Raw genomic sequence first — 16,596 nt, forward strand, 5'->3', positions numbered from 1 at the left:
TACTGTCTCGTGTCGTTTCTCAGATCAGTTGTTGGTTTGGTTTTGTGGTATGCAGGAGATCACTTGACCGAGGGTCTATACGTTCAAATAATAATTAAAAAAATACTGTCATCACTCTTTACTCTTACTCAGTCAGTCTCTTACAACGGTGTAGCCTAAATACACAAGCTTTCTAGGAGCGCACCCAATTCATTATGCACGCTCAGAGGCAAGTACCCTCCGGTGCGCACTTTTTTGGGGGGGCCGACCCTGCCCCCGTGATAAACTCATTGCCCCCTTAATATTTTTTTCTGGCGCCGGGTCTGTGCTGATGCCCTTTTTACAGCAGGACTGTTGTGTCGACACATAACAGTAGTTCCCGGCCATTCCATAATGGACCCAGCGGCAGAGGCGGTTCCTTTTGCCGAAAAAGTTCAAGAACACTTGGAGAAAATATGGGAGCAATTACAGCATCTCGCAAACCAAATTAAACAAACAGATGCCCGTGTTACGGAGCTTGCAGCGCAAGCCGTTCCGCTTCCTGCTGCTCCAGCTGCGGCACCATCGATACCGGTGCAGATAACTCCGTCACCCAGAGATTCGGCGTTCGAATCGATTATTTGTCATCCGGAGCCTTATGCGGGAGACGTCGAAGCCTGTGCTTCGTTTCTGATGCAATGTTCTCTGGTTTTTGCTCAGCGACCGGCTTCCTTCTCTTTCATATGTGACAAATTTGCTCCGAGGTGACGCCTTAGCTTGGGTCACAGCTTTGTGGAGTAACAACTCGCCATTGTTAGGATCCTTTAAGGATTTCTCCCGGGAGTTCCGACTGGTTTTTGACCATCCGGTGAAAACGAATACCGTTGCCCAACGGTTGCTGAATCTCAGGCAGGGGAGGCGGAGTGCGGCGGAGTATTCCGTGGACTTCCGGATTTTTTCTGCTCAGTCAGGTTGGAATGCCGCAGCTTTACGAGGAGTGTTTGTAGATGGGTTAAATGAGTCATTAAAAGACGAGCTGGCAGTCCGTGACGAGCCAAATGATTTAGATGAGCTAATATAGTTGGTGATTCATCTAGATGATCGGATGAAGGAGCGTGGACGCGAGAGAGGGCGGCCATCAGAGCGGGTTTTTTCGTCTCGGGGCTTTCCCCGACACAGATCTGGGCCGCCTCTTCTTCGCCCCACTGAGGCTCCTCCGACGGGACCTCTGGCTCCTCTTGCTGACGAGCCCATGCAGCTCGGACGAGCGGAGATCACTGTATTGCCCCAACATAGAAGCGTCAAGAAAAATAATGGTGACGTATCTCCAGGTGTTCTGGGACAGGCAAAATAAAAAAAAAAAAAAAAAAAAAAAAAACTTGTATGGGTTAATGTTTTGTTTTCTTTGAATAGGGGTTATTATTTGTTTGGGGAGTCAGAGGCGTGTCTGGTGGAGTGAACGTTAGGCGGTTAGAAGCCCGTCTGGGCTCACTTGATCGTTATTTTTTATGTGTTTTTAGGTATTTTCTGTTTGGGTTTTTGGGTCGTTTTATTTTGTTGTTTTTTATTTCCCTACATCCCTAACTGATTTTGTTTTGTTTCCTTCCGGGTTCCACCTCCAGGGTTGATGGGACGGTCCTCTGGGGGGGAATTGGCTTGTGGGGCCGACTAGCCAGGTGTAGCCGGGTCTGGGGTTCCGGGGTTGTGGGGAGGGTGCCTCCTGGGGTTTGATGGTACGGTCCTCTGGGGGCGCCGTTTGCTCCATGTACACCTGGGGACCTTTGTGGGATTCCGGTTCTGGCTATTCCTCCTGGAACCGGCGGTAAAGGCCTTCTGGGGGGGGTTGGGCTCTGCAGGCTGTTCTGGGGGGGTTGTTTGTTATTTTTCTTTTATGCATTTATGTTTGTATTGTGTTTGAGGGGCTGTGTTGGGTTTTTGTGTTTGGGAGTTTTTCTTTTCTTCCCGGGGTTGGATGGGACGGTCCCCTGGGGAGGTTTTGGGTGGGTTTTATGTTTTTTCTTGTGTGTTGGATTATACTGGGGACTGTTTTGGAGTTTTTGTTGATGCCAGCCAGCCTTCCAGCTGCGGTGCCCTGTTGTGCTGTCTGCTTCCTGACGAGGACTCCGGCGGGAGGTGCTGTTCTCGGGCCTGGTCTGTTCGGTCGCCGGGAGGCTTCCCGTTAAAGGGGGGGGGGTACTGTTGTGTGTTGGGGGGTGTCGCTGGACATTTTGGTGTTCTTTTCTTTTCTTTGCTCTCCAGGTGGCATGGAAACTGATTTGTCTGTGGAAAAGGTGCTGACTGAAGAGTCCTTCACCCTCATCAACATCATGTGCAGCACCTGTGGATGGTGCTCACACCCTCATCAACGTCATGTGCAGCACCTGTGGATGGTGCTCACATGCAACCTTGAAGACTTTCAGCTGAAGCAGATAATTAGATGGCGTTCTGCATTTAAGCCATGTGTGATTCAAGCAGAATTGCCGGGAACTCGACCTTGTGATGTTCGTTTGTGAGACGCTGAGGACCGCGCCTGGGTTTGACACATCGAGCCTGTGAAGCAGGAAGGGTGAGGGACACATGCTGTCAGCACATATCAGAGGTGATTAATTGTTTGACTACTCGTTGATAGTAACTTGGTATTTTGTTACGCAGTATATTTGAATTGAGATGAGAATTGTGCAGCTTGCTTCTCACTGCTGTGGCGTGCGGACGAGTGATCCTCCACCTGTTGTGAGAAGCTGCTCATTTGCATAAAGTTTAAAATACAGACCTGAATGTGTTGCTGATAGTGTGTGTCTTTTGAAGGATATTAGTTGTAACTGCTGACTTACCTCACTTCTTCTATCCTTTGCAGAGAGTCGGTTTGTCGTGTCCACCTGGGGGGTGTTTGGCGATAATAGTGAGTCCAGAAGCACCAGGCTTCGATCGTTTTGGGCGCTGGAGAGCGTGCCAGCCTTCACTCCACCAGAATGACGCTGTTTTAGTTTTCTACACTTTATTATGCACCAGAGGGTGAATAAATAAATTGTTTCTGTTATTGGAACCGCTTTCTGGTTATTTTGGCGCTGGGTTCCGTCAGACGCAGGTTCGCTCCTCAACCCGCATCGACACATAACAAGGACGTGGCACCTGCTCATAGTAACAAAACTACTAATAACTGGTTTGCTATACTTGATTGGCATATATCAAGCTTTGTCTTCACATCAACCCGAAGAAGACAGATCCTGTTTCAGCCTCCACCTAATATGGCCAATCAAAAGCTTCCTGCTGTTAGACTGCTCAGACAGGTCTGAGAGAACATGACCCACTTTCCATACCTGGCCATTGTCCTCAAACAACGACATTGACAACAAGATCCAACACTTATTCAAGTGTTCAGGAACTGCCTTCGGCCAGCGTTACACCCATGTTTGTAACAACAGAGACGTTCAACACAAGATGAAAATCGTTGTCAACGTACAAAGCCATTGTCATGCCAACCCTGCTTTACAGATCTGAGACCTGGACCATCTACTACTGCCACCTGAAGATCTTTGAGCAATTCCACCAACGTTGCCTGAGGAGTATCCTCCTCATCAGCTGGGAAGACTATCATCCTAACATCAGTATCCTGGCTGAAGCCAAGCTCCAGTACATTGTGTGCCTCATCATGAAGAACAAGCTTTGGTGGGTGGGTCACTTCTTTAGGATGGACAACAACTGACTTCCCATGTAGATGTTCTACTCCCAGCTCAGTGATGAGGGGAGTGGAAGAAATGCTACAAGGATCTCCTGAAGCACAACGTCAAGAGATGCTCCATCAACTGGAAGACCAGGGAAGAACAAGTGAGGGACTGAGCCAGCTAGTGAGTAATGATCCAGATCACAGAGTATGCTAACATGCACCTGTGACTTCGGGACGAAGTCAAAAACGGTGGGGAGATGTGTAGTGGGATGAAAGTCCTGGGTCCCAATTGAAAAGACGTTCCCGCTAGCTTGGCTAACGGGGAGTTCCCCTTTGGCTGACCTGGTAGAGGAATGGTCTTTTGTGCGAGCCGCGTGGGTTTGATCCCCCACCATCGTCCCGGCCACGAAGGTCCTGCTGCTTCAATCTGGCGTCACGAACAGGATGTGGATCACAGAGTATGCTAACATGCACCTGTGACTTCGGGACAAAGTCAAAAACGGTGGGGAGATGTGTAGTGGGATGAAAGTCCTGGGTCCCAATTGAAAAGACGTTCCCGCTAGCTTGGCTAACGGGGAGTTCCCCTTTGGCTGACCTGGTAGAGGAATGGTCTTTTGTGCGAGCCGCGTGGGTTTGATCCCCCACCGTCGTCCCGGCCACGAAGGTCCTGCTGCTTCAATCTGGCGTCACGAACAGGATGTGGATCACAGAGTATGCTAACATGCACCTGTGACTTCGGGACGAAGTCAAAAACGGTGGGGAGATGTGTAGTGGGATGAAAGTCCTGGGTCCCAATTGAAAAGACGTTCCCGCTAGCTTGGCTAACGGGGAGTTCCCCTTTGGCTGACCTGGTAGAGGAATGGTCTTTTGTGCGAGCCGCGTGGGTTTGATCCCCACCGTCGTCCCGGCCACAAAGGTCCTGCTGCTTCTCTTCCTTTTGATCAGCTCTCTAGTGACACTGGTAGTACAAATATGATAAATGTGTTTATTTTGTTTTTTCTTTGACCACTTTGTTCTAAAAGTTAATCATCTGGAGACACTAGGCCAAGTAATGTTCCCACCAAGCTTAGTTAAAATCTGTTCAACTGTTTCTTAATGAATTTGTTCACACACACAAACGCACAGTTTGTATGCCAGTGTGCTGTGTTAAAAACAACCATAATGTGTCTGAATATGGTTGTCATTTCAATTGGTAGCACAAAGACGTGCAATGGGATGAACACTTATCTAACACTTATGCATGGAAACACTTTCCTGGCAGGCTCAGTTTCGGTTTGCTGCCATAAATATGTTTGGCAGCTCAGTGTTTTTGTGCCCAGTGGTAAAAATAGTTCACTTTCCTGAGGGAAGTGATGACGTCTGCAGCCAGCATGCATCAGAGCAGCCTCCTCCTGGTTTCAACCTCAGACTGGAAAAGACAGATAGTGTGTGTGTGTGTCTGTGTGTGTAGTGGGGAACATCATTGATCTCCATGGCAACACATACAGCGTGACGCAAGTCAAAGCAGTGAAACATGTTAGTGATTGGCTGGCTCTGGTGGTGCGCGTGTGTGTGACAAGTGTGTGGGTGGTGAAGGAGAAGGATGAAGATTACCCCTAACGCATATGTACACACACTCAGAGTACATTTTCCAAGCATATTAGTTCAGCCTCCCGATGAGATGTCACAATTTAATGTGCTCCTTGCAGTGAAAATCTTTCTCCTCCCTCACAAATGCTATCTGGAATGTAATGCAGGTGCAGGTTAAACTCATCTGCTCTCTCTACCTTATAATGGACATGGACACAGTTGTATTGAATCATTCTTTCCCTCAAATTCAATTTTTGCCATTACTGGTGGACATTCTGGGGAATCTTAGGGAAGCACAGGTTAGCATTTAGTCTGTTCCAATACTAAGATGGTGTTAATGTGCTGACAGTTTGGAGCTTCATACATCTTTCTGTCCATCCATCGGCCAGCCGTCTGATGCTCAAGGTCCTTCTATTATTGGGGCACATGAGATGTACGAGGAATTGTGGAAACCTGGAGAATGCTGAGGGCTTCTGCAAGTGTTTTATGGATGATTTCTGGAGAATGTTCCTTCTACAATTTACACAATGTTGTTTGGGGGGGTCCATTTGAACAGTTAAAACAGAAGGGGCACTCAAGCATTTCTGTTTTTTCCTGCTCCTTCTCGAACATATGTTTTTGATTTTTTTTAATCAGTACTGTTTTTTGGTGCTTTAGTTTTCATCCCTATTTCACATTGTGTCTATTCAAGATAAAATCACAGACTCGCTAATTAGATTCCATTTTCTGATGCTAATCATTGCCACCACTAGATTCTACGGTATGTGTATGTGGTTGCAACATTTCTGTATTTACATGTGTGACAAGCTGGTGTAGAAAAAGAATCAATGAAGATTTGAAGAAGATCTGTATGGAGGAGTGGACCCAAAATCCCTGCTGCAGTGTGTGCAAACCTGGTGAAAAACTACAGGAAACGTTTGACCTCTGTAATTGCAAACAAAGGCTACTGTACCAAATATTAACATTGATTTTCACAGGTGTTCAAATACTTATTTGCAGCAGTAACACACAAATAAATATTTAAAAAATCATACATTGTGATTTCCGGATTTTTTTTTTTTTTAGATTATGTCTCTCACAGTGGACATACACCTAAGATGAAAATTTCAGACCCCTCCATGATTTCTAAGTGGGAGAACTTGCAAAATTGCAGGGTGTTCAAGTACTTATTTTCCTCACTGTATGTTACCCCGTAAAATGACAACTAAGCATGACACATGGTGCAAAATATTCTTTTTTAAAACCCTATTAACTCAACCAATAATTTGCATCATGTTTTACAATAATTGGAGCAACTTTAACTTCTGAGTCTTGTACAAACTGATACTGACCTTTGTCATCATTATTGCTGTTTATACCCCATAACTCCATAACATTCAGTCATAGATAGTCCAAACTATACCATTTTGGAATAGTTATGATCAGACACATAATGTAGTATAGCTTTCAATATGATTGGAACATTTTTTAATTTTGACCCCTGTGCAATTCTTCATTGACCCCTATTTGGCCCCCAATTGAAAATTCAAATGGCTGTTATTTGTCTAAAAAATAATAAAAAAAAAATATATATATATATATATATATATATATAAATATATATATATATAAAATATATATAAAAATATATATATAAATATATATACACTCAGCAACACTTTTGGTTTTGCTCCCATTTTGTATGAGATGAACTCAAAGATCTAAAACCTTTTCCACATACACAATTATCACCATTTCCCTCAAATATTGTTCACAAACCAGTCCAAATCTGTGATAGTGAGCACTTCTCCTTTGCTGAGATAATCCATCCCACCTCACAGGTGTGCCATATCAAGATGCTGATTAGACACCTTGATTAGTGCACAGGTGTGCCTTAGACTGTCCACAATAAAAGGCCACTCTGAAAGGTGCAGTTTTGTTTTATTGGGGGGGATACTAGTCAGTATCTGGTGTGACCACCATTTGCCTCATGCAGTGCAACACATCTCCTTTGCATCATCCGTGAAGAGAACACCTCTCCAATGTGCCAAACGCCAGCGAATGTGAGCATTTGCCCACTCAAGTCGGTTACGACGATGAACTGGAGTCATGTCGAGACCCCGATGAGGACGATGAGCATGCAGATGAGCTTCCCTGAGACGGTTTCTGACAGTTTGTGCAGAAATTCTTTGGTTATGCAAACCGATTGTTTCAGCAGCTGTCCGAGTGGCTGGTCTCAGACGATCTTGGAGGTGAACATGCTGGATGTGGAGGTCCTGGGCTGGTGTGGTTACACGTGGTCTGCGCTTGTGAGGCTGGTTGGATGTACTGCCAAATTCTCTGAAACGCCTTTGGAGACGGCTTATGGTAGAGACATGAACATTCAATACACGAGCAACAGCTCTGGTTGACATTCCTGCTGTCAGCATGCCAATTGCACGCTCCCTCAAATCTTGCGACATCTGTGGCATTGTGCTGTGTGATAAAACTGCACCTTTCAGAGTGGCCTTTTACTGTGGGCAGTCTAAGGCACACCTGTGCACTAATCATGGTGTCTAATCAGCATCTTGGTATGGCACACCTGTGAGGTGGGATGGATTATCTCAGCAAAGGAGAAGTGCTCACTATCACAGATTTAGACTGGTTTGTGAACAATATTTGAGGGAAATGGTAATATTGTGTATGTGGAAAAAGTTTTAGATCTTTGAGTTCATCTCATACAAAATGGGAGCAAAACCAAAAGTGTTGCGTTTATATTTTTGTTGTGTGTGTATATATATATATATATATATATATACATACAAGGTCTATTAGAAAAGTATCCAACCTTATTATTTTTTCAAAAACCATATGGATTTGAATCACGTGTGATTGCATCAGACAAGCTTGAACCCTCGTGTGCATGCGTGAGTTTTTCCACGCCTGTCGGTTGCGTCATTTGCCTGTGAGCAGGCTTTGAGTGAGGAGTGGTCCAGCCCCCTCGTCAGATTTTCATTGTCAGGAAATGGCGGAATGATTTGGGCTTTTTTTCCATCAGAATTTTTTCAGAAACTGTTAGAGACTGGCAGCTGGAAACCATTAGAAAAATTTATCTGGCTTTCGGTGAAAATGTTACGGGCTTGGTAGAGAATAAGGAGTGTTACTGTCGCTTTAAGGACGGCCCCCAGCGTCTGTGGGGCACGCCGCGCTCCGAAGCCGCCATCAGCAGGCTGAACGACCATTTCATTTCTAAATGGATGGCTGTCTGGATCCGTGACCATCGTGTGCCATTTCGCTGGTTATCACAAGAGCTACTGGAGCGAGACAAAACCACCTCTGTTTTGGTCTCACAGGACGGCTTTGAGATGGCGTTCAGACAGCTGTCGGTGGTTTTTCCATCGAGTGATTATCCGAGAAATTGTGGATGTGCCTGGACATGCCAGAACATGTCCCGTGAGGCTTCATCACGGCGTTGCTGTGCGCCATGCGGCACCGCCGCGACGCGCGAAGCCTCCGTTCCTCTTTCCATGACAAAAACTCCTGTAACAGTGGAATGTGCCGTTCATTTCCAAACTGGACACTGTTTTATCCGGGACGTCGTCTGACTAGCACAGGAATTGTAAAGACGTGGACATCAGCACTTTTTTGGCACATTGAGACAGACGTGTGGAAGATATTGCACAAATGCAAAAAAAAGCAGTCCTACATATTTGCTTAATATGCGCATTGAAGGACATATCCTGATCAAAAATGACTCCAAGATTTCTCATAGTATTACTGGAGGTCAGGGTAATGCCATCCAGAGTAAGGATCTGATTAGACACCATGTTTCTAAGATTTGTGGGGCCAAGTACAATAACTTCAGTTTTATTTGAATTTAAAAGCAGGAAATTAGAGGTCATCCATGTCTTTATGTCTGAAAGACATTCCTGCAGTTTAACTAATTGGTGTGTGTCCTCTGGCTTCATGGATAGATAAAGCTGGGTATCATCTGCGCAACAATGAAAATTTAAGCAATGCTTTCTAATAACACTGCCTAAGGGAAGCATGTATAAAGTGAATAAAATTGGTCCTAGCACAGAACCTTGTGGAACTCCATAATTAACCTTAGTCTGTGAAGAAGACTCCCCATTTACATGAACAAATTGTAATCTATTAGATAAATATGATTCAAACCACTGCAGCGCAGTGCCTTTAATACCTATGGCATGCTCTAATCTCTGTAATAAAATTTTATGGTCAACAGTATCAAAAGCTGCACTGAGGTCTAACAGGACAAGCACAGAGATGAGTCCACTGTCTGAGGCCATAAGAAGATCATTTGTAACCTTCACTAATGCTGTTTCTGTACTATGATGAATTCTGAAACCTGACTGAAACTCTTCAAATAGACCATTCCTCTGCAGATGATCAGTTAGCTGTTTGACAACTACCCTTTCAAGAATTTTTGAGAGAAAAGGAAGGTTGGAGATTGGCCTATAATTAGCTAAGATAGCTGGGTCAAGTGATGGCTTTTTAAGTAATGGTTTAATAGCCAACTAATAAAGATAGATTGATCATATTTAAGATCGAAGCATTAACTAATGGTAGGGCTTCCTTGAGCAGCCTGGTAGGAATGGGGTCTAATAGACATGTTGATGGTTTGGAGGAAGTAACTAATGAAAATAACTCAGAACAATCGGAGAGAAAGAGTCTAACCAAATACCAGCATTACTGAAGGTAGCCGAACATAAAGATATGTCTTTGGGATGGTTATGAATAATTTTTTCTCTAATAATTAAAATTTTATTTGCAAAGAAAGTCATGAAGTCATTACTAGTTAAAGTTAAAGGAATACTCGGCTCAATAGAGCTCTGACTCTTTGTCAGCCTGGCTACAGTGCTGAAAAGAAACATGGGGTTGTTCTTATTTTCTTCAATTAGTGATGAATAGTAAGATGTCCTAGCTTTACGGAGGGCTTTTTTATAGAGCAACAGACTTTTTCCAGGCTAAATGAAGCTCTTCAGCTTTTTTATAGAGCAACAGACTCTTTTTCCAGGCTAAATGAAGATCTTCTAAATTAGTGAGACGCCATTTCCTCTCCAGCTTACGGGTTATCTGCTTTAAGCTGCGAGTTTGTGGGTTATACCACAGAGTCAAGCATTTCTGATTTAAGGCTCTCTTTTTCAGAGGAGCTACAGCATCCAAAGTTGTGCTCAATGAGGATGTAAAGATATTGACGAGATAATCTATCTCACTCACAGTTTATGTAGCTACTCAGCACTGTCAATATCATGAATGATATTCACGTTCTGTGATTTATGTTTTGCGAGACGGATACGCGCGTTCACGTTTTGTGGGATATTTAATTCATGATTTGCAGCAAAATTATTCACAGTTCACGGATATTCATAGTTTGTGTAAATTTTCATGAATGGTTTGCGGATAATTCAGGATTTGCAGCAGATTCACATTTTGGGGATCAAAAGTGTACATAAGATGAACCACTCTGTACTTTTCCTGGGTTAGGGTTAAAAACTCTTAATCGCCCCTCATTACAAGAGTCAACAATTAAAATATCTAAAATTTGGTTGAAAAATAAATTGAAATGATTGGTCAAACTAACAGGAGTTTAAAGCAGATCTAGTTTGCAAAATCAATTTTAAGTTCACATAATGTTACAAAATACATCATAGAATGAGTGGACAGTGATCTCTGTGCTTCACTTTGGTGAATCCATCTATTCACTACCTTCAAGATAGTGAAAACCTAAAAACAAAATCAGATGTATGGACAAGTTTCTATGAAATCTTTGAAGTGCAAGATCATATCCAAATAAAACCACTTTAACAAAAGGTGATTTATTCTCAAACTTGTGTAAATAATTTACACAATTTTATTACAAAAATAAAACAGCCAACATGAGCCACGTTGATCTCAGCTATTTCAGGCTTTTCTTTTTTTTTTTAAACAGAAATTGTAATCATCTTCATCGTGTGTTATACAAATGTTTTGACAGAAACCTTCCATTTCAGGAACTGAACCACTGTGCCTAGACCTCCTCTACCATCCGTCACAATTAGACTGCACAGCACACACCAACAAAAAGCTCAGAAACCACCCACAGTAATCAAACTCCTGAGAAACAAAAATCTACTTTTCTTAAAACAATGCTAGAGCCGCATTTTTTCTTCACTTTGAGAACTACACTTTAAGAGACAAGCTGATAATCAAAAAAATAAATATATCCAAGTACCAACAGACTGAAAACTATTTGTAAGGTGTGAACAAGTGAATATCTTAAGTTCAAACAGTATATAATACAATGTGGAGATTAAAGATACGCCACAACGCTTGTGGAAAAACAGGATTTGTGTAGGTGACCCCAATTCAGGCACACTGGAATAAATGATGCTGTATTCCAGACAAAGTCTAAAACCTTCTGACCAACTTGAAAAAGTATAATTGAACGGCTCCTGTTGTCTAAAACCCGAGCCATCTGCCAAGCTAACTGAAGAGCAACATTCCACTACGACTGAAATGCAGGATATGGTCTTTATAAGGAAAGCCAAAAACAAACAAAGGAACAAAAATACTCAAACATTTACAGTCAGTAATTGTTAAAAAAAAAAAAAAAATGCTGTGCAAACACAGGATTTTCCAATGTCTCCCTGTGTCCTTTCTGTAGTGGTCAGTCACAGCAGATGGAAACATGAGCCACCTTTATTTCTGTGTACTGAAGCAGTTCTTTCTCTGAATAACTAAATGTTGTTGGAGGCACACGGTCACCCATCAGTGCTGGTTCTTCATTCCCTGTGGTTTGCCCGGTTTTTTATCTTGTGGCTGCTGCTGGCCTCGACCGCCACTGGTCATTCCTCTGCCTCGACCACCAAACAAACCTACAGAAGAAGAGCCAGACAAAGAACAGCCTTATGAGAGCCTGTCTGGTCAACCCACTGGTTGCAGAACTTCCTGAACTATTTTGGAGCATGTCAGCAGAGAGCATTTCCACTCACCTCGGCCGGTTCCACCTCTGCCTTTGCCCTGCTGTTTGTTCTGCTGGCTGCCTCCCCGACCGCGGCCCTTCGACAGCACCTCCTCCTTTACCATGTCAATGATTTCATCTGGGATCCGCAGGTATTTGATGGTGCTTCCTCGGATGTAGCACTCAGGCATCCTCCAGAACTTGTCTCCATCCTGCACAAGAGTCATGAAGACAAAAATCAAAGTAAATATCAAGCTTATATTAGGATCCGTTATTTATTTTTGTAAAGATCAGAGGCTTTCCATGAAGGTGTGATAGTGACCACTTCAGAAATTTGGTAACAGGAAATACCTACCGCCAAGTAAAGACAAACTGGGTCACCTATGAACACACCCAAACTGAGCAAAATATGCCATATTCTGGCAAACAGTCACACAAATGTGTTCTTTTTAAGAAAATCCTTCTCTGTGCTACTCCAGCATGAGGTTGTGTAACTAGTTGTGCAACAGGCAAAAAAATTACTTGTATACCTTCTCCAATCATAGTCATCTTGGTGGCTTCCCTCACTATTCTCCTTGTACAGTCACTCAGTTTTGGAGAACTGCCTACTCCAGACAGAGTTACCATAACAGTTCCACACTAATACATAATTCTTATAGTTCCTGTTCAAACCTGTTCAAAATGTCAACTGTTACAATATCCTTTGGGCCATATGTTGTTCTTGTTCCACTAATAAAATACAAAATCTGTACCAAATTTTACTGTAATCAGACAATGTTTAGGGGTCCCCCACAAAGCAACAATTTTCCCCAAACAAGCAATGTAGTAATCCAGTAATTCCAGTAATGTTCTCCTCTGGGTGACCAATCAACCACCATTTTTTGCTATGAGAAGCCATCACATGTACCTGTAAGAGAAAAATAATGGCATCAGAGTCTTCTCCTGTTAAAGTGACGTTGCCTTGCCAGCAGAGGGAGAGGAAAATGTGTCACTCTGGGGGACCTCTAAATCTTATCTGACTGAGTTCAAATTTGGTCTGCACCAATAAAACCCCAAGTGGAACAAAAACAACATGTGGCCCAAAGTCTCTCACAAGTTTTATTTTTTCACTACATAACATGAACAACCCTATTGTCCAATGACTGTAAGAACAGAGGATCTACTAATATGAATGGCCATAATTCCTCCATGGTTTATGTGCTGTTTTTTTTTTTTGTCAAAACTTATCTGTATTCAAACTGAAAATCTAAACTACAAGCACATCTTGAACGTTGTATTCCAAGTGCTATTGTGGAAGCATACACGGGGAAAATTCTAAAATTGTCCACTGTTCAAACACTTATGGATTTGACTACATCTTCAAATAAGTACACTAACGTTATTAATGTTACAACAGCTGTCTTTTCAGACAACACTGCCATCTACAGTAAAAATACATGTTTGGATTTCTACACTTTTTTTTTTTTTAAATCCCTCACTGGCCACGCTGGGACAGAGGATATAGAATGTCACTCAGTCTGTGTGTGCATCTGTCCGTTACATTTTTATTTCAACACTGACTTATAAATACCTTACTCAGTTTATTCCATTCATTATGCCTAAACACTCCGTTTCCTCACTCTGTGAACCTTTAGACCATCTATCAGTCAGGATTTTTGTGACATTGTGAACTCTATACATTACACTCAACAAAAATATAAACGCAACACTTTTGGTTTTGCTCCCATTTTGTATGAGATGAACTCAAAGATCTAAAACTTTTTCCACATACACAATATCACCATTTCCCTCAAATATTGTTCACAAACCAGTCTAAATCTGTGATAGTGAGCACTTCTCCTTTGCTGAGATAATCCATCCCACCTCACAGGTGTGCCATACCAAGATGCTGATTAGACACCATGATTAGTGCACAGGTGTGCCTTAGACTGCCCACAATAAAAGGCCACTCTGAAAGGTGCAGTTTTGTTTTATTGGGGGGGGGATACCAGTCAGTATCTGGTGTGACCACCATTTGCCTCATGCAGTGCAACACATCTCCTTCACATAGAGTTGATCAAGTTGTCAATTGTGGCCTGTGGAATGTTGGTCCACTCCTCTTCAAGGGCTGTGCGAAGTTGCTGGACATTGGCAGGAAGTGGTACACGCTGTCCAGAGCATCCCAAACATGCTCAATGGGTGACATGTCCGGTGAGTATGCCGGCCTTGCAAGAACTGGGACATTTTCAGCTTCCAAGAATTGTGTACAGATCCTTGCAACATGGGGCCGTGCATTATCCTGCTGCAACATGAGGTGATGTTCTTGGATGGCACAACAATGGGCCTCAGGATCTCGTCACGGTATCTCTGTGCATTCAAAATGCCATCAATAAAATGCACCTGTGTTCTTCGTCCATAACAGACGCCTGCGCATACCATAACCCCACCGCCACCATGGGCCACTCGATCCACAACATTGACATCAGAAAACCGCTCACCCACATGACGCCACACACGCTGTCTGCCATCTGCCCTGAACAGTGTGAACCGGGATTCATCCGTGAAGAGAACACCTCTCCAATGTACCAAACGCCAGCGAATGTGAGCATTTGCCCACTCAAGTCGGTTACGACGACGAACTGGAGTCAGGTCGAGACCCTGATGAGGACGACGAGCATGCAGATGAGCTTCCCTGAGACGGTTTCTGACAGTTTGTGCAGAAATTCTTTGGTTATTCTTGCGACATCTGTGGCATTGTGCTGTGTGATAAAACTGCACCTTTCAGAGTGGCCTTTTATTGTGGGCAGTCTAAGGCACACCTGTGCACTAATCATGTTGTCTAATCAGCATCTTGATATGGCACACCTGTGAGGTGGGATGGATTATCTCAGCAAAGGAGAAGTGCTCACTATCACAGATTTAGACTGGTTTGTGAACAATATTTGAGGGAAATGGTGATATTGTGTATGTGGAAAAAGTTTTAGATCTTTGAGTTCATCTCATACAAAATGGAAGCAAAACCAAAAGTGTTGCGTTTATATTTTTGTTGAGTGTATATTGTTGAACATCGATAACCACTGTCTGATTTAAATGCATAATCATACACTAGATTCCCCTTATGAACTTTTGTACCACATAGGATTGCACCCCATCTGTGTGTGAGAGTGCATCCATCCTTTTATCGGTGATGAGTGCAAGTTATACTCGTACATGAACGCTTCAGTTACTCTCAACTAGGGATTTCTGTCTGTCGATCTCTGTTAACTACATTTTTCTTTTTTTTTTGCTGTTAAAGTAAGATGACAACACTGTATGCTGTATTTGCTTTATGCAATATACTGTCCCTGTGGACTGGTATATGAGGGACAGGAAAAAACAAAACCCATCAGTCAAATTAAACAAAGGATCAGTGAGCACAAATGTTCACTGCATGGAAATGCTTGGGACTATCAAATAACTTTGCATTTTAATGATGTGCACCGTTGTCACATCTCCTCCTTATGTCTCTGTGGAACTGAACAGCCATGCCGTGGTGACCACAACAAACTACTTAATCAGCGTGAAGCTCATTGGATTTACACACTTCAAACTGATTGACTGTTTAGTTTTAAACATCTTCCTTTGAACACATATATATAAATTTACATTGGTCTTCTTTGTGTTTCAGATTATTTTGAGGGCTTCCACAGACAGTTCAGTACATGTATTCTTTGAAGTTTTATTGCAATGAATGTACGAGGTCTATTAGAAAAGTATCCAACCTTATTATTTTTTTCAAAAACCATATGGATTTGAATCACGTGTGATTACATCAGACATGCTTGAACCCTCGTGGGCATGCGAGAGTTTTTTCACGCCTGTCGGTTACATCATTCGCCTGTGGGCAGTCTTTGAGTGAGGAGTCGCCCACCCTCTCGTCGATTTTTTCATTGTTTAGGAATGGCTCAGAGACTGCTGCTTTGTTTGATAAAAATTTTTTCAAAAACTGTAAGGCACAACTGAGTGGACACCATTCGATAAATTCAGCTGGTTTTCGTTGAAAATTTTAACGGCTGATGAGAGATTTTGGTCTGGTAGTGTCGCTTTAAGGACGGCCCACGGCGCCTGACGGCGATCTGCGCTCTGAGGCAGCGTCATCTCGCTGTTTCAAGTTTAAAACTTCCACATTTCAGGCTCTGTTCACCCAGTAAGTCGTCAGAGGACAGAGAACTTTCAGAAGAAGTCGGCATGAGGAGTTTATGCGGACATTCCACTGTTAAAGGTCATTTTGTAATGAAAGAACGTGTGGGCAGAGTCGCATGTCGGGCCGCACCCAACCGCGGTGGAGTTGCGACAGGAAAAACACCTCCATTGGAAAACTTAACGGGCAAGTTGGAACATGCCCAACTGTTAAACAATTTCTCAGATACTCACTTGTTGAAAGCCATCAAAAGCAGCCTGTATTTTACAAATGGTTTTCAACACGGAGGTGTTTTTCCTGTCGCGGCGCACACAGATTTGCGTC

The 16,596-nt window shown here is 43.1% G+C and overlaps 1 protein-coding gene across 1 annotated transcript in view; it reads right to left on the reverse strand.

Moving 5' to 3' along the window:
* Nucleotides 1–10,969: 10,969 nt before the first annotated feature.
* lsm4 (LSM4 homolog, U6 small nuclear RNA and mRNA degradation associated) overlaps nt 10,970–16,596 on the reverse strand; it is a 28,751-nt gene continuing 23,124 nt past the window's right edge. Inside the window, exons 4-5 of the mRNA XM_034180093.1 lie at nt 12,145–12,325; nt 10,970–12,027 (exon numbers count right to left, since the gene is read on the reverse strand). Coding sequence (XP_034035984.1) covers nt 11,921–12,027; nt 12,145–12,325 — 288 coding nt within the window. The 3' untranslated portion in view covers nt 10,970–11,920. The remainder of the gene's footprint in view (nt 12,028–12,144; nt 12,326–16,596) is intronic.

This window comes from Thalassophryne amazonica, chromosome 10, assembly GCF_902500255.1.
Source record: "Thalassophryne amazonica chromosome 10, fThaAma1.1, whole genome shotgun sequence".
Lineage (NCBI taxonomy): Eukaryota > Metazoa > Chordata > Actinopteri > Batrachoidiformes > Batrachoididae > Thalassophryne > Thalassophryne amazonica.